At 30.4% G+C, this 27,981-nt stretch overlaps 2 protein-coding genes across 4 annotated transcripts in view; one reads left to right on the top strand and one right to left on the bottom strand.

Moving 5' to 3' along the window:
• Positions 1–217: 217 nt before the first annotated feature.
• On the bottom strand, positions 218–24,110 carry LOC136983743 (septin-2-like). The gene is made up of 11 exons (XM_067280581.1): positions 23,959–24,110; positions 14,718–14,865; positions 14,491–14,604; positions 11,469–11,550; positions 5,581–5,721; positions 1,581–1,698; positions 1,402–1,491; positions 1,217–1,313; positions 936–1,147; positions 756–845; positions 218–691 (listed from the first exon to the last, which is right to left on the bottom strand). The coding sequence occupies exons 1-11, from the start codon at positions 23,986–23,988 to the stop codon at positions 515–517; spliced, it is 1,299 nt and encodes a 432-aa protein (XP_067136682.1). The 5' UTR covers positions 23,989–24,110; the 3' UTR covers positions 218–514.
• The window catches only part of LOC136983744 (diphthine methyltransferase), a 36,250-nt gene continuing 32,354 nt past the window's right edge, over positions 24,086–27,981 (top strand). The window contains exon 1 of one of the 3 annotated variants that reach the window (XM_067280584.1): positions 24,086–24,112. The gene's annotated coding sequence lies outside the window, so the exon portion shown is untranslated. Of the gene's footprint in view, positions 24,113–24,464; positions 24,523–24,679; positions 24,749–27,981 lie in introns of those variants that run through there. The other 2 variants (XM_067280583.1, XM_067280582.1) reach the window with 2 other exon arrangements.

Genomic DNA, 27,981 nt, shown 5'->3' with positions numbered 1-27,981 from the left:
AACTGAAGTTATAATAATATTAAATGTTTGGGTTATGCAGAATTCTAACAAAGAAGTTTTGTTATAGTTAAAATGATATAGCATTATCAACAACTTTATATAGTTCAGAAACAATTTACAATATGTTTCTGTATACAGTACATAAGTTTGGTTTACAAATAAATTAACTATTTTTAAATATGCAATAAAAATAAAATGAAATATAAGACCAAAAAAATCCAACAATTTTCTGAACAATTTATTACAATTAAATATATCACAATATATTAAATACAAAAGCAATGCGAGTATCATTTTGACTACCTTTTTATGCAGCACAAGTACAAATGATATAAAAACTACAATTATATTAATATTAAAAACAATTATGACTGAGATGACTAACTTGAATGAAAAAGTGGAAGCATATGACATTTCATTTGTACTTCAACATTTATATTTTAAAAAAAATACATTAATAAAAAAATGCAGTATTTTAATTTGGTCAATATAATTACCTTAAAATTGTGGAAATTTATTTTTTCTTGCTTTTACCCAAAGTCTGGGTCGCTAATTGGGAGTTCTGAGATTGTATAGTGGCTCGTTTTTTGTTAAATTGATTCATTTCATCTTCCAATCTTTTCTTTTCTTCATCTAACCGTCTTTTCTCTTCTGCATGTTTTTTCATAAGAGCATCAAATTTCTTATGCAACTGTAATATAATAAGATTAATAAATTTATCTCAAAATTTCTGATCCTTGTCATATAATTATTACCTCTTTTTCTGCTTCTTTTAATTCAGCTTCTTTTTCCTTAACACGAGCTACAAACATCTCTCTCATCTCTTTTTCTTTACTTTGCAGTTCCTTTTAATGATATATTTAATATAATTTAAGAAACTAACTTAAAGTTAACCTATAGTTAAAAAAATGAAACAATTATAAAAATGTCCTCACTTCTAAATGCTCCAGTCTTTTCTGCTCATATGTCTCTAGAAAACTTACAGGCTTATTATCTGAACCTACATCTGAAAATCCCATCTGAGCTAATCTCATTCTCCTATACAGTTCATAATGGCGTATATGTGTTTGCTCCCTCATATCCTCCATATTAGTTCGAATCAACATCTCTCTCAATTTCACAAAATCACAATGATTTTCGTTTTCCACTGAAATAAAATTAGCATTTATTCAGGAAAATTAAAAAAATATATAATTTTTAATCAAATTGCAATTACCTTGTACAGTTCCCCAAGGATATTGGCGAGCTCGTGCTAATTTATTTCCAATTCTAACAAAATCAGTGCTTCCCACAACTGCAAAGGGAATGTGTGCCTGGATACAAAACGATTTTGTTACTAAATCTTATACAGCATAATAATAATAATAATAATAGAGGGGAAAAAATTATAATTGTATTTACATTCATAGAAGCATTTATTTCTGAAATAGCTTCATCATCAGTTGGAAATTGATATATCTGTACCCCATTGCCAACTAATTCACTTGTTATCTGTTATATATAGAGGTCCATTATAAAGTGCTGTATTTTACCAATAAAATATTAATATCATTAAATGCATTACATTTGAAAAATTATACCTTGATCTTAAATCTCTGCAATTCTACTTTGGAAATAGTATCAGCTTTAGCTATTATTGGAATGATATTCACTTTACTATCAAGCTTCTTCATACAAATTAAGTCAATGGATTTTAAACTGTAAAAAAATTAATCTTATATATAAAATTCTCGTGTCACAATGTTAGTTACCGTACTCCTCCGAAACAGCTTTACCGATTTTTACCAAATTTTATATGCATATTCAGTAGGTCTGAGAATCGGCTACTATCTATTTTTCATACCCCTACACCATTTCCCCCTTTCAAAAATATATTTATATATGGATTAAGGCTTTTATGTCCAACAGATGGCGCTAACTTCCGACGACCTAAGTTTGCTTTTCTGTGAGGCATTCTGCTTTTCTGTGAGAATGGACTGAAGCAGATCATTTTCTATCTATCTATATAAATAAAATATAACGTTCGTTTGTTCCTACCGATTCCTTTGAAATTTTGACACAACGTTGCATTCGAATACGCACGTGTTTTTATATAATATACATGTCGAAATCCCCCCAGTGGGGGGAGATGGACGGGATTAAGGCTTACCGTGAAGAACTCGGCTTCTATTATACTATTTTACATGCGGTTTTTTGCGTTTTTAATTGCGTTTTAATAGGTTACGTCAACAGAATATACACTAAAAAGAGATTTTTCGATATTCCCCAGCGGGAAAAATGACGGGATTAAGACTTACTGTGAAGAACTCGGCTTTTATTATACTATTTTAGATGCGTTTTTGATTGCGTTTTAATAGGGTACGTCAAGAGAATGTACACTAAGAAGGGATTTTTTGAAATTCTCCCCACGGGGGAAGTGTGATACATTTATAATAGATACATTTTGAGCCACAACAACGCGTGGCCGGGTCAGCTAGTAATCTATATATCTAACATATATAAAGGTGTTCTCATTTGTTTTTTGATTATTTATATATAAATAAAATGAGTAACTAGGGTAGATGTACCAGTTTTGGCCAGTGTAGTACCAGTTCTGGCCAGAAAACAAATTTAACTTAAAAATATAATCACAAATGAAACAAACTTTTATTGTTAACTGTGTGAACAGTTAACAATAAAAGTTTGTTTCATTGGACATATTTGAATATGTGGTGATAATATTTCTAAGTTAAATTTGTTTTCTGGCCAGAACTGGTACACTGGCCAAAACTGGTACATCTACCCTATACATGAGTTTATATGACCCTGTTAAAACTAAATTATTGTTTCAAGTAAAAACAAACATAGTGCACTCTGATTAATCTGAACCAGAGTTTATTTTTTTTGCTATTTTTAACCAAGTAATAGTAAATTTTATATGATTTTGAATTGCATTTAATTTTAACAAATTAATGCAAGTATGCAACATACTTGCATTAATTTGTTTATATAAAAATATGACATTTTGGAAGAAATTTCATCTAAAATTTATGTATTTATAAGGTTTCCAGTTTGATGAACAAATTAATGATTAGCCCATATTTTAACATATGGTAACTATAAATGAAAATAATAAAAACTATTCCTAACTAAAAATTCTCCCATCAAGCATGATGGAATATTTTTTATGAGAAAGTAAAGATTGATGAATTGAGAAGAGCTTCAAGTTGAGCTTGACGTTGTGATGCTGTTTCTGCAGACCTTGACAAAGCCAAATTGAATAAAAAATTGTAATCAACTTAAAATTTCAATCTTAGATACTCTCCTTGAGAAGTTTTAGAGTAAATATGAATTAAAATAAACTGCTATTTTAAGAACTCAGCTGCACACAACTTTGTAATATTGATTATTATGTTATAACTAGATTTTATTAACTCTTAAAGCTGTTAATATAGTAACAGTTGGATTTTTATGTTCAATTTAAAACAAAATCATAATTATTTTAAAGTAAAAAATAGTATAATTTGAAAATATATTTTCAGATTTTTTCTCACACATAATTTAAATAATTTAAATTAAAACTATATATTTAAAAGAAATTCAGTAACGAGTTGCTAACTTTCCCAGCAATGTTTAAAACTGCCTGTGGCACCATCTGTTATGATATTTTTAATTGTTAAAATTAAGCTTTTTGCCATCTTATGAGGGTAGGGATAGATTTTATAAAAACTAGCAAATGAGCCCCACATTGCTCAAGCAAAAAGTAACCATAGCCAAGATTAAGATTATTACATTATAGCCGATTTTACCAGTTTTTACCGAGTGCAAGAACTAGGATACCCCTCTTCCCAAACATATTAGAGAATTTTTAGATGGGTCTAAAAATATGTTTCATTTTCCGCAAAAATCTGCATCTAAAATAGTACAGTAGAAGCAGAGTTCTTTAGGGTAATCCTTCAGCCTCTCCCCCTCCCCCGTGGTGGGATTTTCAAAAATCTCTTCTTAGTGTACATTCTCATGACGTACCCTAACTGCATACCAAATTTTAACTTTCAACTCCTAACCATTTGGGCTTTGCGCTTATTATTATTATTATTATCATCAACCCATCTCGATTATAAGATTACATCCCGGGCCGTCCAAGCCTAGATATATTGCATCTGGTCGAATATGCTACGTTCTTATGGGAAGGCGTACGCCAGTCGTAGCAGTTACACTGGTTAATTTCCACACACACAGACTCTGGCATCCAATCGGTTAAGGCGTAAATAATACTCCGTATAAACAAGTATAAACATAAAGAATGAGTTTCCGTACGTTTCCAGCCATTAGCTGGACGTAGAGTCAACGTTTGAAAATTCGATGTTTGTTTCTAAATAAAAATGTTTCCCGTGGGTTTTTGTAAGTGATAATAAAGTTTATCTTTGTAATGATACATAAAATCAAAATATTCTTTTCGGATTCTCAAAGAAGAAATGAACAAAATGGAAATATAATACATAAAACTAATCACCTATAAAGAAAAATTCTTACAACGGCTGAAATATTAACCCAGATGTAGAGACCGGCTTCCCACCAATTTAACGCATGGCATTTATACTGGATTATATTCAGTCACTGTATCACCTTGACTACCCATACTTCACTGTTTGTTTTTATTCACTCACTGCACTACTTTGGAATTTTCACTTCTTTTTCGGTTCTTCCCTTCATCACTGATAAGAAACTGACATTCAAACCCACGACAGATCTTGCTTTATATACTTTCACCAATGGGTAGTCCCACCCATACAAAAAAGGCTTCGAATGGTCCACAGTGATCTGAGATGTTCCCAAATGTTCCAGAACACCTGGAACATTCTGGAATGCTGTGGAATGCTCTCGAATGTTCTGGACTGTTCTAGAAATTTCTAGAGAGCGAAACTTCCAGCCCTTATATCTTCAACAGCACGCCCTTCAGGTAAAAATGGGAACCTTCTTCATGGATGGAGGATAGAGGGCTACCACACCATATAACTCCCTTGATCGTACTGGGACTCGTTTTTGAGTTTTAGCGGCACGCACATTATACACTTACTTTTATAATATATATTGATGATTATAAATGCTAATAACAAGTAAAATCATCATTAAATACAACCGTACTCGAGATATGACATACAATCCCCTTTACTTTCCCACCTTGTTGACCTATAACTACCAAAATTTAATAGCATCAATCCCCCATTATACAAATCTATGAAATTTCAAAAATTTTTGACAAAAAGTGCAGGAGTTATTAAGCTTCAAAAAGCATGAACAAAATCATGATTGACACACACACACACACACACACAAAACAGAAATTTGTTTGTATTTAACAGAGCTAGAAAAGTAATAAATTTGATAAGACTGTATATGTATATAAATTAATATGATTTTACAATTCAATCTAGTATAAAAATTGATTCACTAATAAAAATAATTAAATTTTATCTTTTATATTAAATTCATGAAAATTGTAATAAAATTATTATTCAGAATTCTTTCAACTTTAATCACACAATTTTCATTTTTTATATGAGAAGGGTGTTAAAATATTAATTACAGAAGAATACTTACCCATGGCCAGTAGGTGAAATGAAATATAGGCAAGCATGAATACGAGTATCATGATAGGAATCGAGGCTTCTCTTTATTTTTAGTTCTTCTTGAAGATATGCTTCAAATTGTGTGTCAATGTAGTCCACAATTGGTTTAAAACTGCAAAAATTTAAATTTATACAATTATTCATACGTGGAAGAAAATTTTAAATATCTATCTAATTCTTAACTAAACAAATTTTTATTCCTGAAATCAATAATTTTAAGATAACTACCAAAATGGATTAAATGTAACAAAAACCTAGTGAAATACTTGGATTACAGAAATGCTTAATGAAATGAACAAAATTTGATTCACTTCGGTTCTGAAGTTTTTCTTATTTAATACATTTAAATAGTCACTTATTCATTTTCAGTTCCTGAATTCATGGTGTCTGGCAAAACTAAATTTTACATTTCCACGATTTTCAGGTTTTCCAGATTATGAAACAAAAATTCCAGATGTGCTCTAAAATTTCAAAATTTACCAAAATCATGATTAGCAAGATAAATGCTTATAAAATAAAGTAAATTACACTCAGTCCTCAATTTACAATGATCCTGTACTAATGACAACCAAAAAACTCATAAAAATATATTTTTGAATTCAAGCAATCATTTGTTCGTGCTAATTACATGGTACAAAACTGCATGCACTCATTCTTCTTCCTCAGAGAATGTGTAATTTATTAGTCTCTATTATTGGGCTACAATTTGAAAAATTGTAGACCTATAAATTCCTGTCACCTGTCCCTCTTGTTTTTCCTTAATCTTGAGAACAGGGTTAGATAGATGAAACACAAAATTAGATCTGGAAACCTTAGGGCATGAGGTCCTGATTAACTATATAAGAACTTCCAATGCAAACCAGAATTCATGTGATTTCAAATCAAAAATTTTCTCCTGAAAGGTGTTAGATGACTGGCACAACTATTGTTAAAAGGAAAAGTATGATGTACGTGAGCGAGTCACTACTAATTTGAGGTGGAGAGAATATACTTTAAATAGATTAATTAAAAATACAATCAAAAATTGCAGCCCAGCATTGTGACAATATCACAATAAATAATTACTCACTAAAGATTTACTAAGGTCCATATGCTTTCAACTGGCTACATCCATAATGAGAGAACATATTGCCAATTATACATTTTTGCCTATTTGTGATATCCCATCAGATATCAAGAACTGAATTTTGCAAGTAGATTTCACACAGCAGACCAGAGCCTGTGGTCATGAATCTCTTCCCTCCTTCCTTTAGCTTTTTCCATTAACTCAGGAACACTCTTCCAAGGGAAAGTAGAGATAGAGAGCTTAAGATGCAGATGTAAAGTCTCCAAAATAGCATCTCTATATTATTCTCATATGACACTATGCAATAATTTGATTAAAGTAACCAATTAAAATACACATACACATACTATTCATAAGTTTTACATAATACTACATCAAGCACAATCAACAAGTTGATTGCTGCAGTGTTTGGTTGATTACAGATAATATGGTCTGTTGAAAGTGAAAACAATTTGTAAATTACATGCAAATATAAGTTCCATATTTTCCACCTTAAAATCGTTTAACTGTTGCTATGGGTTGTTAGCATTGTACTGTATGAAGTAACATTTAAGATATATTTGTTTCTGACTAGGACACAATGAAAATACCATGTGTAGATACTGAGAAACAAAACAAAATAAATAAAAAATACTTTGAAATCATTTTGAGATTATATTTTAGAAATTGCTTTGTTGTGCTAAAACAATTTCAGTAGCATGCAAAATAAGTATGCCAAAGAGAAGCAAAACTTATGCTTATGATTTGTACAATAAATAGAAATAAAATTCTGCTTTGTTATGTAGCTGTGAGGAGAACCAGGGGTATTGAGTTAGTTATCACTCTTTATACCATTTACTCGGCTGCGGATCTGTAGGATCCATCCAAAAGGTCATAGGATGGCGTTAAATGATCAAAAAGGTTAACCGAAAAATGTGGAGACAAGGCAATCCTGAGATTGTCTTCTGTCAGGATTCCCAACACCAGATAGGGATTTGCACCCTATCACACGTTTACATTATATATCTTAAAAAGGAATAGGAGGGTTATTTGACGATAGTGAGTGGGGAGAATCACGGGCACATGATAAGTTTTGACTTAGAGTAGAGTTCCAAGACGAGACCATATTTTTTTAGCAAAACAAGATTTGATAAAACAACAAATAAAAATACAATGATATCAAGAGGATGATAATTACTACCTTAATCGCGAGAACAACAAAACCTATCTGCTTCTTAAGAGAGAGAGAGAGTTTACAAATATATCAAATATATACTACCTCCACTTGTGAAACGTACGTTGACTCTTCTCTCTTTTAAGACATCGAAATGGTGGGACAGTTCTTGGTGAATACACGGCAAGGAGGATGATAGAGGATCTTCAATGAATTGTGGCACACAAAATAAAATATTATGTCGAGGAGATATTGTGGCCGACTATGGCATGTTCAGATTCTGTTGAACTGCCAGCATCTATATGGCAAATTCCTTTCATTGTGGAATGCCCCAAATAGCGTGAAAATCTCCCTTTTTAATGGGCTATCTGCCCAATAGCATCCAAGGGACACACGAGATGTGTAACGAGTGCAGATAGGGTAAACTGACATATGACCGTTCGTAAGAGATAAGGCCATGTAAGAAAGGAAGTTCGTTTCTTTTTTCTCCAAAAATGATGAATAAAACTTCCTTTCATATAAACAACTTATATAAAAAATTAATGTATTCTCTCTGCTAAATTAATTAAACAATCCCAGTTCTCACATAGCTGATAAATGCTATTTATGCCATAAGTGCAACATTTCAACATTTTTAAGCCCAAAGACCAATAAAATGTCTGAAAAAATTGCACAGACCACTAAGTTAACATTTTTTAAACTTATATGGATATCACCAACATTTGGGACATACTGTGCCATTTATAAAATAGTAAATCTAAAAGCATATTTGAACACAAATGGAAACATAATTAATTAAATTGGAAATACTCTATTAAGAGTGAATCATCATTGAACAAAGTTTTAATCTTTATTAATTTCAGTCTGCCTGCTGACCACTTGTCCAATTATTGCAGACCACAGGTAGAGAAATGCTATATTAGCATTTTTACAAAAAAAAAAACCTAAAATCTTATTTACTGTGCAGTAAATAAAAGTACAAGTGACTATGTTTTTCAGCATAATTTTATAAGAGTAGGTTAATAAATTTTATATAAAGAATAGAAATGTGATGGTAGGTCATTGATACTTTTCACTTTGAAAGATAATCACATCCCACTATAGATTGACAGGCTTGGTCTATTTAATACTATTCTAACAAGTCTGTTAAGATAAGTCTTATGACTAAGATTTATGCCTACAATAGCCCTGACTGCTGTCAAGCAATTGAGAGAAATTAACTAGACAAATATACAAGTTATTTTAAACCACAAAAGTTTCATTATGCCTTAGAAAAACAGATTTTCCAGTTTTTATGATAAATTTCCAACCTTTCCCTGACTTTTCAAGCCTTATCAATTTCCTCAACTTTTCTAGATTTTCCAGCCAGCCTTGCTTTTTGTTTTTTTTTTAATAATATATTTAGATTTAATTGTCAACTATAAGATAGAAAAATACTCTAGATATTCAATTCTTCATCTAGCTTTTCAGAGTTGTTATTGATTTACAGCTTCCATTTTTTTAGTACGACAGTAACCAAATACAAACAATGAATTTTTGCATAACATTTATAGAATTCATTTTATAAAATTCAGACTCGACAAGACAAAGAAGTGTAAACAAACATGATAAAAACATTCCAGGAAAACCTTATCTGTGTGTGGCTAAGTAATATCTTGCTGGAAAATGGCTGTTTGTATCCCTGCCATAAAAAGCTATGAATGAGAGTGCATAATTTCCTAAAATGTACAGTACCTTTGCACCTTAGTGGCCGGATGGCCGAGCAGTCAAGGTTAGCAGTCTGCTGCCCTGGGGACCTGGGATTGAATCCGGACGGGCCGAAAAAACCCTAGGAATTTTTCAGGGGGTGGTGCATCCAGATATGTTGGTCCCCGTCCCTCACCACCCGGCCGCCCCTTAATGGGCTTGCTATCAGAGACCCTCTTAGTGCCCACAAGGCAGAAAGAGTTAAAAAAAAAAGTACTTTTGCACCACCACTAATTTATGTTATACAGAATGGCTCCCCAAATCAGCACACCAGCAGTGCAAGCAGTATACCACTCAATAATAAAGGCAAGACTGAAGCACTCACTAATATCCTCCTCAACCTAACATGAATCAGCATTCATTACTAAAGACAATATGCTACTAATTCACAGCAGTCCATGCATTTGTCATAATACCATTGCAAATCAAACCAATGATGTTGGGATGCTAATGGCAAGATGCATAGTGGTTGTTGTGCATGCAAACTTACCTCTGTTAGTTATATGCCAATGGTATGGAAAGAGAGGGTTCTGTAGCAAAGTTTCCACCTGTCTCTGAATAGTGGACTGAGTCACTGTAGTTGTTTGTGCTTGTCTCACAATTTGATGATCATGTCTTTTGATGGTCTGTCTGGGTGCCCAGACCTGCCTGACATATATATGTGAATGCCCTGACATTATCTCCAGACATCAACTCACAATGGCTCAGATAACAGAAAATTCAGCAAATGTCATCCTGCTTCCCTCAACCTAATGATCAACTCCATTAGTGGTGCATAATGTTACATAAACACATTTGATGTTCAAAGACCTCCATACAGCAAGTACTGTACATTAAAAATTCTGAATATAGTAAGCATCTATGAACCTTCTTATAGGATATTAGAATAACAATTTTAAGGCACTCTAGTAGCATTACCAGGCATGTAATCAGACTACAACTGTAATCATTTACATACCTATCTAAGACACAGCTGTAAACTGAGTTTTGCATTAATTGGACAATTCTATTTGAATGTGCAACTTTTGGGTGTATTTACTGGTTTAAAAAACACTAATTTATACTCATTTACAATATATTGTAAGTTACTTAATTTTTGACATTTGAATTTTATGAATTCAATGAACCAAAACAATATTTATGTTGTTACAAATTACTCAATGTTAACAACAAAAATAAAATGATCTATAATCTTTGCAAGTTCTCATACACATTTTTTACAAAAAATCATCTCGTTTTAATACTTATTTTATGGTTGAAATGATTAAGTTGTTATAAACTATGTTAAAATTTTATGAGTGGAAACTGTGTAAGTAAACTATTCATAAAATAATTTTCGAGAATACTTATAATAGAAGAAAAAAATATCTCACAATTAATACAAAGTCCTGAATAACACTCATCAATCTAAATTTTCCACTAGTAATATAACTATTCTATATTAAGCACTAAATGTACAAATAAATTTAATTTAATTAATAACTGAAAACACTGTAATTCAAATTTTAAATATACAGTAGAGCGTCGTTTATCCAAAAGCCGGTCAACCAAAATGTCGTGCTGAATCAAACGTTTTTGATACTAGATTAACTTCTAAAGTATAATTTTTTTGTTTTTATATTTTTCAATATATTTATTTTGTTTGTACAAAATAAAGAAATAATTTTTAATGATACGATAGCCTTGATTATTATTATAAAAATTTTCGTTAGGCTTAAAATCGATGAAAATTCAACACGAAGCGACATGCAACGGAGAAAAATTTCAACATCGAATAGGTTAATATATTTTTTCATACCTAATTGGTTATCCAAAAAAATCAGTTATCCGAACAACCCCAGTCCCCGATTGATTCGGATAAACAACACTACTGTATTGCTAAATGAATACATACCTATCTTCTTTGTTGATTTGATCTCCATATCCAACAGTGTCAATCACAGTTAATTTCAGGCTAACATTAGACTCCTGGAGATCTAAATAATTTAGAATAAAATATTTTAATTTAATCATGTATTTTTAGCAGAATAAAATTTAATCTTTCCTCAAACTATCATATAAATCAAAAATTATTGTTATTATTATTAATTTGATAATCTTATTTCTTATCACTTCTTTTGGTATACAGTCAAACCTGTTTTTATGCGGTGGATAGGGACCGCATTAAAAAAAAAAAAAAAAAAATTGCACGAAACTTTACAAGTGGCTATAAAATATAGTTTTCGCAACACAATTAAAAAAATTTTTTTTATGTGGTCAATAGGGACCGCATAAAAAAAGTCTCACATAGAAAATAACTCAAAACCGTACGAAATAGAATTTATTGACAACAGATGTCAGCACTTGACTGCATCTTCTCGTCTATCGTCTGTTTTACATATTTTTGTCCAGGTGGTGTTTTGTTGACTTAAAAAATAAATTATTTCATTTTTCGCATATTCATACAATAATATTACTATAATAAGTTCATTTATGCTATAATAAGTCAACGTGAGACATGACAAATCGCTCGAGACTAGTCGCCAACTATACCGCACAAAAAAAAAAAAAAAATCACACAAAAAAAACCGCATAAAAACAGGCTTGACTGTATATTACAGAAAGATTAATACCAAAATAATATGAATTTATATTATCATTTTGCATATCTTTCCTTATTGTTAGTGTTGAACACCATAAAAATTTTCTTAGCGTTTCTCAATCTCTGGTCCACAAATGTTTTAGTAAAGGCATGAGTTCTCAGAAGAAAAAAAAAATCATATATTATATTATGAAATTTAAAAAAATGCTTCTCATAATATTTACCACCATTTAAGTTTAAATTTAAAAAAATGTAAGTTCATTTAAATTAAATTTTTTAAACAAGACAGTGTTTTAAAATAGATAAATTAATAATAATAATTATTGAATTAACTTTTTTCAGACACAAGAATAGAAAGTTTGAGAAACAATGAGAATGCATGCAATTGGAATATTATACACTCATATGCCTGTAGTTTTTCTGATTTTTTAAATATTCGTATTTAAATTTGTTTTTCTCTCTTTGAAATTAAACAAAGAGAGATATCATTCTTTAAATCAGAAGCATCAACAATGAGAATATTGAAACTAATTAACCATTATGGTATATAAAAATTAGTGAAATGCTGAGTTCATGTGTGCATGTGCCTTATTTAGAGTTCAATTTGGGAAAGCATGCATAAATAAGAATACAGTAAGACCCCGCTTAACGCTGATTCAATTAACTCAGTCTGCTCAAAGCCTAAAAGAAAACGCTCAAAATTTATGCTGATTCAAATTAATGCAGCATTTCATTGATTCATATATAATACAATTATTCCCAAACGTGAACCAATCAGCAAAAGGTGGCAATTTATCATAGTGCTGTACTTCCCTTAAATCTATGTTTGTTTTGTGTAATTTTGGAAAAAATATATCATCATGGATGCCATAGGAGATATCCACTTCGCTTGGCAAGAATTAACTGTTAAATGCATGTGGAAGAGGTTATGGCTGAAGGTATCCAAGATTTCTCAACAAGAAGAGCCTATCACTGTATTGTTAGGTTAACCAAAGTCAACTTAATCAATACAGCAGGACTAGGAGATGTAAACGAGCAGGATTTTGAGGAGTTATTGCAGGTTACAGGTGAGAGCCTTACCAACAACCTTCAAAAACTGGCAGAACAAGGAATTCATGTAAAACTGGAAAATAGAGATTCTGAAAATGAAGAACCCAAAGAATTTGCTACAGATTTCCTTAGTAAAAGTTTGGTAATGATAACCAAAATTGTTGATTAAATTGTAGTGAATGATCCAGATTTTGAAAGGAATGCAAAAGCAAAACGAGGTGTTTTGGATGCGATCTCCAGCTACTGACATTTTGCTTAAGGAAAGAAAAAATAGCAACAAATGAAACTACATGACCTTATCACAAAAAACAAGAATTTCAGAAAAGCCAGGATTTTTGTCACAAAAAATGAGCTTTATATTTCTGTGTGCATACGTTTGTGTTATGTAACACATATTATTATGCAAATTAATATAAAAATAACTTAATAAAAATAAGAAGTCAACTGAAAGTTACTTGTATATTATTTAAATTTTTACTTTATAAGTACCATTTACTGATTTTTTACATTACAAGAGAATAGCTTCATGTATATATTTTACATCTTAAACAAATTTACATAGTGAGTTAATTTCAACATGTGTAATAAGACTTATTTACTGTTCCTTTGTATTAAGAGATCATATTATTTTAAAATAATTCAAAATTAGACTCAATAAATCATGATCACACTTTACTTTTTGACAATTAATGCAGATGCTTACTGTTTTTACTGACAGCTTCAGATGATTTTTAAAACTTAAAATTTAATGACTAATTTTTAAAAATTTATTTTAATTATTTCATTAAAGATTTGATCCATCTGAAAGCATCTGTAAAGAAATATGTTTTTATGATTATTAAAACCAAATGATTGCCAAATTATATCTGACTATATTACTATTACTATATGCATTTAATTAATAATAGTAGTAGTAGTAATATAGTCAGATATAATTTGGCAATCATTTAGCTTTAATAATCATAAAAACATATTGCTTTACAAAATGCTTTCAAATGTTTTTTAAAAAAATGGATCAAATCTTTAATGAAATGATTATAACAAAATAATTATAATTAAATTTTTGTTTTCTTTATTTAAACTAATCAAAACAACACAACTATGTAAAGGAAAACAATCTTTCAAAATTTTACTGGTACTGAGAATATTAATATAAGAATCAAGAAGCTGTTTGTTTGAATGTAAAATATATATTTACATGAAATATAGCTTATTTCACCTGCAAAAACTGCATTTATTACAGATAAGATATCCTAATAAATATCATAACAATTTAATATTTTACCATATGTCTTAGTTTTCAATTTTACTCCAGGCAAATTATGTGGACATTCAGGTGTCTCAAATGAAGTGTTAAAGAGTGTATCCATCAGTGTAGATTTACCAAGACCAGTTTCTCCTAAAATAAATTAATTTGTAAATTTATTAATTAATAAAATAAAGATGCAAGATTTATTATAATTTTTAAAAATTTGTAATTTAATAAAGAAATAAAAAGTAAATTTTAGTTACCAATGCATAATATATTATATGTGAAGCCTTGATGAACACATTTGTTAACAAGCTGATCTGGAAGACTATCAAATCCTACATGACCTTGCAATTTTAAAACTCTCACATTTTCATTGAGTCTATCATGAATATTTTTTGTAAGGGGACTCTGTTGAAAAAAAAATTATTCAAAATAATTATTAATTTATATGCAGATATTATACATAAAAGTAGAGCTTCTCAATTTGTCTTTTTAAAATTGTTAATATACTATGATAAATATATTACATGACAGGTAATAGATCTCTTAAGTATATTTAACAGTTGATATTAAAATTGATTAAGAGAAAAATATAGAGAATTTAGAATTCTAATATAAATGGTTAGTTTAAAATGAATAACTTATCAGAATATACTATTCATCTGATCATAAAATTTTTAAAATTTGAATATGGCTTACATTTTTACCAATTTAAAAAAAAATTAAAATGTAATTTATATTACTACTTTAGACCTCTATACATACATACATAAACATCCCAAAGCCCGATATTCATAACAAAGCTAAATGACTGCTGGATTAAGTCAGGCTACTTTACCACTACTATTAATAATTAAATAATTTGGTACCAGAGGTAGGCATTATGCACCATTTATTATTAAATTTAACAAATTAATATTAAATAATTTGGAAAATTCTGAAAGAAAAAATTTGGCCTGGAGTGGTACTCAAACCAGCAACTGTCACTTACCATGTGAATGTGTTGTTAGTTAAGCTATCAGGACCTACATCTGATCCCTCACTTCTAGACATATTTAATAGGGTTTGGGAAGTCTCGACATTCTCAAAATCCTGGGACACGAGACAACCCACGATCAAAATCCCGGGACTTCGAGACTTCTCAGAATAAAAAAGCAATTTTAGTAAAAAATCAACATTTATTGAACATAAAAGCAAATCCCAACATCTATAACGTTAAAGTCTAAACAATTCGTATGTTTAATTCTTATAATCATAGATTCATTTTTTGACAGCAAAATCTTATAATTATAAAACCAACTTAGTAATCATACTAATCATTAATAATCATCACCTAGTCTCTATTCATTAGTCATATAAATAATATAATAAACTATCAATTAGACTTTTCTGATTTAATAAAATAGGCATTTTAAAAAAATCAGACCATTTACAGCTTTGTCTGACAATCTGTTTCTGATTTTTGTATCATCATAATGCTTCCAGACAAGGAGAACACTCGTTTTCAACAGATGTCGGTCTTATTGTTTTTAAAGCTTTATAAATTAGTTCCAAACTTTCAGTACGATTTCTGATTGCTTCAAATAACTGAAACTCCTTTTTTAATGTTGCTCTTGATTTTTTTGCAAGAATTTCGGGTACATTTTCTTCGATTTTTTGATTGCCTGTTCCATTTGACTTTGAAATGACTCATAAGGTTCATTGTGTACTGTGGAGCTGCTGGTATTGGGTTCGGCGTCCATTATTTCCAAAACTGGCGTTTGGATATGAGGGAAGGGATATTTTCAAAAAGTCTGCAATACAGATCTTCCACAAAAGCAATAAGTGCAGTTTTATTCAAATTCGAAGTAAAAAATTCCGTATTTTGCGACTGACGCAACACAACCGTGCAAAGCACTTCACCTCGTAAAGTGAAATTGACAACTGACTAACTGAGCTGATAGTGCTGACACAGATAGTCACAAATGTCACGATCTCATAAACGAATGTCATAAAATAACAATATGGCGGCAAACGTATTTATTGTGTACTCATTCAGTAAGTTACGTAAAAGTATCAAGTAATTACTCGTTAAGCTAACAGATGGTGCTCTCAATGACAGTGTGTGGAAAGCTAATAAACTTTATTATGACCTTTTAAAAATAAAATTATTATCAATACAATTTCGACAAGCGTGTCTCGAGTCTTGACCCGAAAGTCCTGGGACCCAAGACAATTAAATTTAGAAAAAGTCCCGGGACTTCGAGACATGAGACGTCCAGAGACACGAGGGACCCAAACCCTAATATTTAATCTAGATAGAACCATCCTCACTTAATTATGGTGCTTACTGGGAACAACTCTTTGTCTGCGCATATGATCACCATTATGACACTCAGTCAGCTATCATTTTACTCCAACATGGTGTTATATTTATATAATCATTATTATATAAATATAACACCATGTTGGAGTAAAATGATAGCTGGCTGAGTGTCATAATGGGTGATTATAGGTTGCAACTATATTTATATACTTAAACATCATCACTAAAACCCAATACATAAAACTACAAGCCAATCAATGCCGTATGTCATTGGGCTATATAATGGCTCTGACACCAATAAATTATGAAACAATTAGGTATTACAGGGAGGCATTAGGTGCCATCTCATAATAATTATAATTTTTGCCAATAATTATAATTTTTTAATTAAATAATTTAGAACTGGAAGAAGAAAAAAAAATCAGCCCAGAGCAGGACTCAAACCCACAACCCCATAATAACCAACAATGGTTATAACATAATGTTATATATACTGGAAGATGAGATTGAACTGGAGGTCTGGATAGAGTAATTAGCAATGCAACTGTATAACAAGCAGGTGTTGTGGGTTCGAGTCCCACTCCAGGCTGATGTTTTCTTCCAGTGGTTCTAAATTATAATTATTAAATTTATTATGAGATGGTGCCTAACACCTCCCTCTAGTACCAAGTTGTTTTATAATTTATTAGTGTTATAGCCATTATCTAGCCCAATGACATATGGCATTGGTTGGCTTGTAGTTTTATTTATATACATATATAAACATCCCGTTTAATCTGGAAACCATTTGGCTTTATTATAAATATTGGGTTTGGGATGTTAAAAAATTGACACACAATGCCCATCTCTAGTGCCAAATTATTTAATTATTATTAGCAATAGTAACCTGATTTAATCTGGCAATTGTCTGGCTTTATTATGCCTTTATACATCACACAACAGTATCTGTTGCATTTTGATCACCAATCTATGTTAAGATGCTGAAGTCAAGGTGTATGCACATAAAAAGAGCGCATAAAAACAGGTTTGACTGTATTTATGTATTTTATTTATTGCTTTTATGTTTTAATTTATTATCAGGGCATTTAATTATGTTATTTTTACTTTAAATTATGTGTATTTGCTTTGGGTTTATTGAAATTAGTCTGGGAATGGATTAATTTGCTTTATGTTTATTTTAATGAGAAAATATACAGTATATGTAAAACCTGACCTTAATAAAATGAAAACCTGTCTAAACAAAACAATTCTTAGGAATGCAGCAATTTTCCGTGTAAAAAAAATCTGTTTAAAACAATACTGGAAAAAATATTCAGTGCTGCACAAGTCCAATTTACACATAATTTACAAGGCCCAATAAATAAATATATATTTATTTATTTATTGAGCCTTAGAGATATAAAAGAATTTGAAGAAAATAAAAATATGTATATGCATTTCAGCATTTTTATGTTCCATTTCTATACAGTATTTTTTATTTTTTTTTTTGATACAAAAAATGTTTGAATGATTTTTAGTAGTAAGAAAACAACTGCATGAGACTTCTTCAAAACCAAATATGGTTTGACTTAATGGAAATTAATGTCTTTTCGAGCAAATACATATAATCAACTCCTTTACAAAGTGATGATATATAGTTTTTAACAATAATATTTGGGAAAATTTATGATCAGAACTATTACCAGAGCTTTTGTTTACTTCTATTTTTATGCATTAAATTTAATATTTCCATAAATTTGACTCAACATTTTCACTGGCAAATCAGTTTGTGACTCACTGAAATTTGATTTTGAAACAATCGGTATGCTGTGTCTGATATGTGAGAGTACAGGATCAAGAATGCCAATACTGTATGACATAGTGGCCAACAACCTAACCAAAGCTGCATTGCCCTCCATTAGGTAAAGATTAAGGTTTCACAACATTCAAAACTTTTAAATTTTTGTTCTTTTAAAACATGCATTCTATTAGTTCTAAACCTGATGATGACCGTTAAAAAACAGAGGAAAAAATTTGTTTTTTGTTTAATTAAATCTAATTCATGCTGGTTGTTGGTAATTGCATATTCTAAGGTTAAGATGTGCACAACTTGAACAAGTATAGGCTTACCAGATTGGCTTTGCAAGCTTAGGCATATATAATTTTCTTTTATGCCCAGACAAATTCTGGGCAAATTTTCACTTTTCCAGAAAAAAAAGGACTAAAATTGCAAAATTAAACACAAAAATATGAGAATTTAGCCAAAAATTTTCCAAAATTTAGTGTGAAATAGATGTAAAAGAAGACATGAAACAATGAAAAAAAATCTGGCCACCCTTAGTTTTATTTATATGTATGTACTGTACCAGTACTGTATTTCTTAACACTTGAAATATCTGCAATATATTTCAATTTGTAATGTTGTACAAAGTATACAATAAATACATTTTTCGAAACGGACTCATGTAACTCCTGGTTGACTCACATTTACAAACTTATCAAGTTACTGTGACTCAAAATTTTTAAGCTAGCATACACATTTATTAAATGTGATCATTCTAATAACAAATTTATTAAATATGTTGAAACTGAAATTTAAAGTGATCAAAAAATATAAAGAAATAATGCATATTCATTACTAATATTTCAAATTCATAGTTGAATACTTATTTAAATATTAAAAAAAAATTACATTAGAAATTTTAATAACTCCTATGAAACATTATTTGATTAATGTGGAATAAACTAAGCAATATGAGCAATTGCTTATTGTGACATTGACACACTATAGGGCTGCGATTTTTTATATTTTAATTTTTAAAAAAAATCATGCAACTTCTGGTCCAAAACAGTAGTTTGTATATATCAAAAAAGGTAATTGGGACATTCAGTCCTTAAGCTTTTCATATCTACTCTTTATTGACATCTATCTAACTCAATTCTTGAAATTAAGGAAACTTGGATGAACAATCAGATAATGGGAATCTAGAGGTCTGCAATATTTAAATTGCAGCCCAGAAATTTAAGTCATAAGAGAATTAATCTGTGAAGTTTTGGTAAGTTTAATAGAGAATGCTTTTTTAATTTAATAAAGGAAAAATAATTTATATAATAAGACAACATAAAATGATATCTTTCAAAGTTTTTACATTTGATAGTATATTGCTTATTTAAAATACAGTACATTATTCCATTAATAATCAATCAATCAATTCAATCTTTATTCACAGAAGGGAAAAGTTTCCCTGTTGCAGAGGGTAGTACATATGTTAGATAATGATTAACAATAGTCATTACAAAAATATTGAAATTACTTCCAAACTATCAAACCTGTACAGTTATTTTACAATAGATTCTATAAATAAACCCGTTATAAACATAAACAAGAGAATGATTTTAACAATAGTGACAGTGAAGAAACAGTTAACTTTTGTAGAGTACAGGTACGTTGAGTTTCCTTACTTTAGGTCTTTAATTTTTTTTACAATCTTGATGTAGTAGTTATATAGTTTGTAAAGATCTTTTTTTATTGAGATTGTTTAAATTCTTTCTGAATTTGAGAGGTGAACTGTAGTGGAGTATCCATTTAATGTCATGTGAGCCATATGTGCTTGTAAGGCCTTGACAGTTTTGTAGTAAATGGTACGTCAAGAAAGCTTCAGATTTGCACCAAAAACATTGAGTATTTGAAAAGTTAATATAGGTATTACTAATGAAAAGTGAATATTTGTTGAGATGTAATTGGGCTATTAATCTTTTCACATTGAGATTTATTGATTTAGACATGTATGGTTGAGAAGATGGTATTTGTAATAAATTTATATACCAGGGGTGATAGTTGCTTTGACTTAGGTTAGTTTGGTCTTTGTTTATAAATTGAGATATAGCAGATTCTAATAAGAGTGTATAGCCACATTTCCAATCCAGAAGGTTATCTTTAAATAACAACTCTGATACTCCAAATAAATTCAAGATTCTGCGGAACTAGTTTTGCCAAAGCTGCCCGGTTTCTGAATTTTTGCTTTGTTTAATTATTTCCTGATGTAAAAAAAGTTATCATTGCTTTTAAATTTCAAATTGGTAATAGAATTTTATTATTTGTTTTAAGAAAAAAGGAAAAGACCAGATACTATTAGTTTCGTGGCATAACCAGGAACAGACCTTTCTAAATGTAGTAGTTTACAAAGGAAGTAGACATGGAGACTTTCAAGTTTGTATAGATAATCTATATCCCAGATTGGACTTGCATAATAAATGATAGGGTTGATTATTGAGTTGTAGAGTTTCATATGAATATATAAGTTTGAAGTTTTCAGAGTTGAACATAAAAGCAAAAGGTTATTGATAGCCAGCCTTGCTTTGTTATTAATTCTGAAGAAATGTTCTTTAAATGTTGCATTCCAATCAAAAGTGACTCCCAGAAAGGTTACTACTTTTACTGTTTGTATAAGTGTGTTATCTAGATATATCTTAAGATTCTTTTTCTGACATTTTACTGTTGTTGCAAAATATAATGACTTTTGTTTTTGCAGGGTTTATCATTAAGTAGATTGATTTAAAGTATAAATTTAATTGGATGATTTTTCTTTGGAGAGAGATTTTAGTAGGGGCTAAAATTACCAGATCATCTGCAAATTGAATTCAATGAAAAACTTTATTGTTAACTTCAATGCCATCCGTAGATTTACGAAAAAGTTAGTCTATTCCAAGTAGATAGAAGTTAAACAAGTAAGGCAAAAGAGGTTCTCCTTGGAGAATATCACGTGAAAGGTCTAATGAAGGAGATATATTTTTGTCCTGTTTAATTTTTGCACTATATTTAGAAAGAGTTTTAGTATTGTTGAAGAAAAATGATCTCCTGCACCACTGGCTTTCAAACTATTAACTAGTAGAGGAACGTAGACTGAGTCAAAGGCTTTTTGGATATCGATAAATGACCCACATATTTTTCTGTGTTTTTTAGTTAGATGTAGCTGTATTATCATTTATAATAGAAAAATTGCAGATTCTGTTCCCTTATTTTTAATATAGGCATATTGAGATTTAGCTTCTAGATCCATTGCTTTTGTCCATTGTTGAAATTTGGTGGCTAGTATTCTGAAGAAATGTTCTTTAAATGTTGCATTCCAATCAAAAGTGACTCCCAGAAAGGTTACTACTTTTACTGTTTGTATAAGTGTGTTATCTAGATATATCTTAAGATTCTTTTTCTGACATTTTACTGTTGTTGCAAAATATAATGACTTGTTTTTGCATGTTGTAAAACATTTTCTTAAGAGTTGATAATAGAGCTATAGGTCTATAGTTGTTTGGAGAAAGATCATTATTGCCTTTTTTTATATATCATCGTTAGTATAATCAAGTTCCAAGAATCTGGATATAAGGTTGCTTTGTACATTGAGTTAAATAAATTTAATAGTTTTGTTCTTGCTTGGTGTGGAAGCATTTTCAGGAATTTGGTTAGAATGTAATCACTGCCTGAGGTTGAGTTGCTTTTAGTTTTGTTGATGACATCTTCTAATTCATTAACTGTAAATTTAGAGTCTAAATATTCGTTATAAGAGTTAGTATTAGATATTGGTGGTGAAATTAGTTGGATATTTGGAAACCGCTGGCAAGTTTTTCCAAGTATCATAGTCTATCATTATAGAAAGGTTTTCAGTTAGATTTGAATTAAAGCAAAATCTTTGTATTGTGATTCAAATTAATTTATTGTCTTTGCTATTCTTCATTAAAGCGGATTCGAGATTCCGGAAGTAGTTTTTATTTTTGGCTTTAAGTAAGTTATTATAAGTTTGTTTTGCCTTCTTGTAATTAAGGTTATTCCATTAATAATTAAAACTTTAGATCAGTTATACATTTACATATATTTATTTACTCTCAATTTCTTGGAAAAAAAATATATACATTATTCTAACTATATGTCAATTTAAAAACTTCCTCCTTCATTTGTAAAACAACAATAATAGAGCAGTTTTTTAATCTAGCACCTATGAGACAGTGCGCAGCCACATTATCAAAATGCTAGAATGAATTCCTGTAGTGTTCAGATTGCTTGTTGAAATTTGCAAAATTTCAACAAACAGTCTGAACACTGCAGAAATTGCTGTACATTTTGAACAAATGGAAGTGTTTGATCTAAAACAAACAAGTTACTGTAATAAAATGAATAATTTTTTTTTTTTAATCACATTGCTCTTGGTGGTAAGGTTGACTTCTGAAGATGAAGGCTGAACCCCTACCTTTACCTCAATTTCCACCTAGGATTTTTAGTACACTACACATCCAAATAAATTCCAATTCACAGAATACTAACATGCTAGATTATTATTGGACAATTCCAAATCATTTGCTATTTTTCACAGGATGACAGATTGGACATTCTGGATTAGTGTGTGTCAGATTAACAAACTTCTGGAATAAAACAAAAACAAACAAGAACTCATGTGGAGGAAAGTTATCTTAAATTTTATTTTAGAAATTGTTAAAGCTAAATAAGTAATGGATGTGTTAATGGCACACTATTCAACAAACCAATTGAGTAGATATCTACAATTGTAAAAGTTAGTAATTTTATGTGTCACAAAATCAAGCTAAAACTGGTTATTTTTACCAAGATTGGTAACTTAGCAACTAATTCTTAGTAAATTTCTAAGATTGGAGGGAAAAGGTGATCAGTATAAATGAGCACAAAAGATAAGTAGTGTAAACTTTTGTAATAAAATATATAATTTTAAGTATAATCATCTTAACCGATCACCCACCGTATTTGAAATAAATACCCGTAATAATTTGTACTATTTGATAATCAAAACAATGCCGAATTAGCCATCGTGCACCGTATTGTAAAAATTCTTTATACAGGCCTATGGTGTATTTAATAAGATTAAATATTAATTTTATTTAATGTATACCATATTTAGCCTATGATTAATTAAACGAACGTACTGTACTGTACGTTGTACAAAGTATTGCAATGTATAAACTCACTTATCAGTTTACTGTAACAGGATATAAGATATAAGCAAACGATAAATTCAAAAATTAAATGCTAAATAGCAGAATAAATTAATTTCTTATTTACAATTTGGGCGTATCGAAGTATTTTTATTATAATGCAATTACACAGAGGAGTAAAGAAAAACAAACTGAAAATTGCTGAAAGGATATGACTTGGGTGGGGTCTAAAGATAAATTTTGATGAAATTAATACTTACAGGACCGCGTTCCACTTCAGCTACAGACATTTTGTCTTTTTAAAACGCCTTTAACACAATATTACCGTAAACTATTCAAATTTTACAACTTTTCAATGAAATCAAGTTAGAAGTTGACTCCAATGACAAATTGATATTCTGTGAATATTGATTGGTTAGTACTCGTCACGTGATATTCATTAAAAGCGAATATTAGTATTTTTTATAATTAATTTATATTATTATTATTATAAAAACAACGGTATTAAATATTATAAACGTGCTTTTAAACAATGATAATATATTACTACTTATCTAGTGAATTTATTCAATAATAATGATTTTAATTATATAAGAATATATTATTTCAATCTGAACATTTCCAGTTAATAATTTGTATGGAAAATTATTTCTAGTTGTTTAATTTTTATTTCAAATTTAAATTGAACAATATCAACATGTCGGCGGACTCCGGCAATCACGTGGTAGCTTTCTACATGTGTTTAAATTAATATTTGGAAGTTAAAATTCTGTCAATCTTCATATGAAACCATAAACAAAGAAGAAGAAGAATTCTGTCTAAAAGTACTAAGATAGCTTTAAGTTTATACTAAAATTTAAGAAAATAATTTTTTCTATTAAATGTTTTTTTAAATTAAAATATTGCACAAATGTAAGCGTTGGAGGTAAAGTCCATTATCTCACTTCCATTGTTATTGAAACTTCGTTTACAACTTTTACCGTGAGATAATGGATTATTGATTCGATCCAAGAAGTGACATACTATCTCTTTTTGAAATCTTATACTTGGGTTCTTAAATTTTTATTTTGAAATTCGATGATTTTTTTACGTGAAATATTGTTTGGAATTCTAATAAAACATGAGTAGTTCTACAGAATCGATTAATACGAGTTAATTGAACAATATTTTCAAGAATATTTGCTTTAATTAAGTTTAGGCGAAATAAACGTTGAATGTATTTAAAAATTTTTTAAATTCGTTATTTATTTATTTTAAACTTTACAGAAAATCCAAAATGAACTTATTTTGAAAAGTATAAAATTTAAATTTTGTATTTCAGTCTCTTCAAAATAAGATAAGTTGCAAAGATTTCAAGTCTTTCTTGAGTGATGTAAATAATGCAGTGGCGTGCAGTGACATTTGACAGTAGGGAAGCTGTGTTTTTGTAAGAAGCCGACTTCCAGGGACAATCAATTAATTGCTTGTCAGTGATGGTGTAGGGTCCATTCGTATGCGAGTGGTGGTGGAGGAGACAAAGACGACAAGTATCTAACAAAAACCATTTATTTTAACATAAAATAAACTTACACTATGTACAAAATAGTATGCTTTAGGACAATCAGCTGTTCGGATGTCCTGGGTTAGGTTCTTTGATCTTCTATCAAAGGTGGCTCCGGGGCAGTGGCGTTGACAAGTTCAAAAGACAGGTGGGGAGACGCCAACAGACAAAGTCTGAAGTGGCAGGGTTACAGGTCGGCAAAATAGACGAGAAACACTTTTTTTTTTTTGCGCATTAATACACAACGTTTTTGTTATTCGGAACGTTAACCGAGTGTGAGGTGTCCTTGATTGTCAAGGATTATATCAATTCCGGCCCTTCCAGCAGGGTTTTATTTATGTCCCCAATTCCCTAATCTCTTAATTATTTACTACTTAGTAGAAATAAGTTGAAACCAGTTACTTTGTACTTGAATATCTGTAGTCTTGGGAAAAAAGTGGAAAGACAAATTTTTATGACAACAGGTACATAAATTGTAAATTTAAGGAAAATAAATTCTAGAGCTTTTTTTTTTTTGTATCATTGTACATCTCATTCATTAAATTTGGTTGTAAATGATGCTTCCATAGTAACAGTTAATTTTTTAACATTATAGAAGAATTGTACACGTTTTTCTGCATTCCCTTATAGATGGGACATACTAAATCGTAATATCACTGGTTTAACATTGAAATCCGTAAGTAAAATAAGATGGGAGAGCAGAATCAATATATCAAATATTTTAATCAATTTTTTTTAACTCCTGTCAACTATACAGAATTATCATAAAAACATGCCAGTAAACTCCTATTGGTTGGGTTAAGTTATAAATCTAGTCTACTCATGATTCACATAATCGGGTGAGGGCGGCCGAATATCTAGTAGGCAGGCAGCTAACAGCCCAGAACCGGTCCTGAGAAACATTGGAAGCATTACACATGTGTAGCTTTCACCAGCTAAACCATGTGAGGTTGGTGCTTTGTAAAGCACATGTGCCAATGCCTATAATCCGGCTGCTTGGAAGCTGACCCGGTTTTGACAATACAGCGCTTTCATTCCGCCACTGATATTCGAATATACAATAGCAATCTTATCATTTTTTTCACATGTAGTATAGAAATTTGTAATAAGTTACATAATGCAGTTATAATAAAATATTAATTTTAATTAATTCAAGGTACGTTAAAATATGAAAATTTATATTTTAGAAAATACAAGGGAAGTGACACTTCCGCTGCTTCCAATGACAGCATGCCACTGAAATAATGCAACTCTAAACTAGACCTGTATGATTTGTGTTCATTATCTGATTGCCAGTTTGACAATTATCAGTTTATTAATCCTGTTATGAAATTCTCTTAACATTTTTCTATGTTTAGTTTTTTCCTGAGATTATTTTTAATGTAATAACAATTTTTTTATTTTACAACATGATTGATGTTATTAATAAATTATGAAAAAGTAAAGATTAATATTTAATTATGATTGGATATTGGAATGGTTATTTCTTCCTCCAATGTATTCTGCTAGAAGACAAAATTGATTGTAATGATTTTGTGACGATCGTTCGCCATGTTTTTCCTATATCAGACAATGCCCTTTGTTTGTTGCATTCCTGAATGTTCCATAATCCATTAGACCCAGAAGGGGCGATGAAACAGCAGGGGGGAGGCAGGAGAGTATAAAGGGTGATAAGGCCGACGGAAAGGGATTTTTACGGACTATCTCGGAAGCAAGCGGGACGAACAACAAGGTCAACAGCGAGAAAAGGTGATCGACGATCAAGCTGGAAGGTGAACAAAGAGTGGGAAGAGAGCTTCTAGATGGTTTCGCCCATGTATAAAATTGTATACGGTATATATATATATAATTCATGTGTAACTTACGCGTGTCGGGAGAAATTAATTGTCACGAAAACTGAGAAGTTATTGTAGTACTTATTGAGCCAGATGTTAACTCGTTTTCCCGTTGAGAAAATAAATCTTACAGTTTCATCGTTAATTCATAATTATAATTTATTTTCTAAAAAAATTTGTTGAAAATATTTCATCTTGTGTATAAAGAAATAAGAAGTGACTTGGAAACCCTTGATATGAGGGTTATTTATTTTTTTCAACCTCCACTAATGCATGAAAAAAAATTAGAAGCATGTGAGACAGGGACAGGGTGCACACCTAGTGAGTAGTATATTCCCTCACCACTTAGTGTTGTGCCAAGCTATTTTAGACATTTGCTACTCTACAGTAAATATGTAAACATGATGCCACCAATCCAGTCTCCTACCAACTGTGAAGTACGAATGGTAATTCGATTTCTACAGGCCGAAGGGCTGAATGGAGGTCAAATTCATTGAAGAATGTGTAATGTGTATGGTGAGAACTTCATGAGCTATGGATGCGTGCGTGAATGGTGCAGGAAATTCAAACTAGGATGTGACAATGTTCATGATAAGGGCGATCAAGAGAGGAAGTGTGTGATGACCGACAATTTGGTGGACAAAGTGGATCAATTGGTGTGAGAAAGACGTCAGTTCATGATTTCTGAGCTCAGTGAGGACTTTCCTGAAATTTCAAGGTCCACACTGTATACTGCTGACTGACAGTGTTAAAGGTTGGCTGAATGGCCTGGCAGCAACGTTTTCCGAATGGGTATACAAAAGCTGGTGTCACGGTATGATGTCTGCCTGAATCAAGAAGGAATTCCTTTTACAAATAAAGTGGTTTTGTTCTTCATTTTTGTTTTTTTTATTCTGAATCGGTGGAGG

The sequence above is a fragment of the Centruroides vittatus genome, unplaced genomic scaffold (genome assembly GCF_030686945.1).
Source record: "Centruroides vittatus isolate TY-2023 unplaced genomic scaffold, ASM3068694v2 contig_885, whole genome shotgun sequence".
Classification (NCBI taxonomy): Eukaryota; Metazoa; Arthropoda; class Arachnida; order Scorpiones; family Buthidae; genus Centruroides; species Centruroides vittatus.
This window is presented reverse-complemented; position numbering and strand designations above follow the sequence as displayed.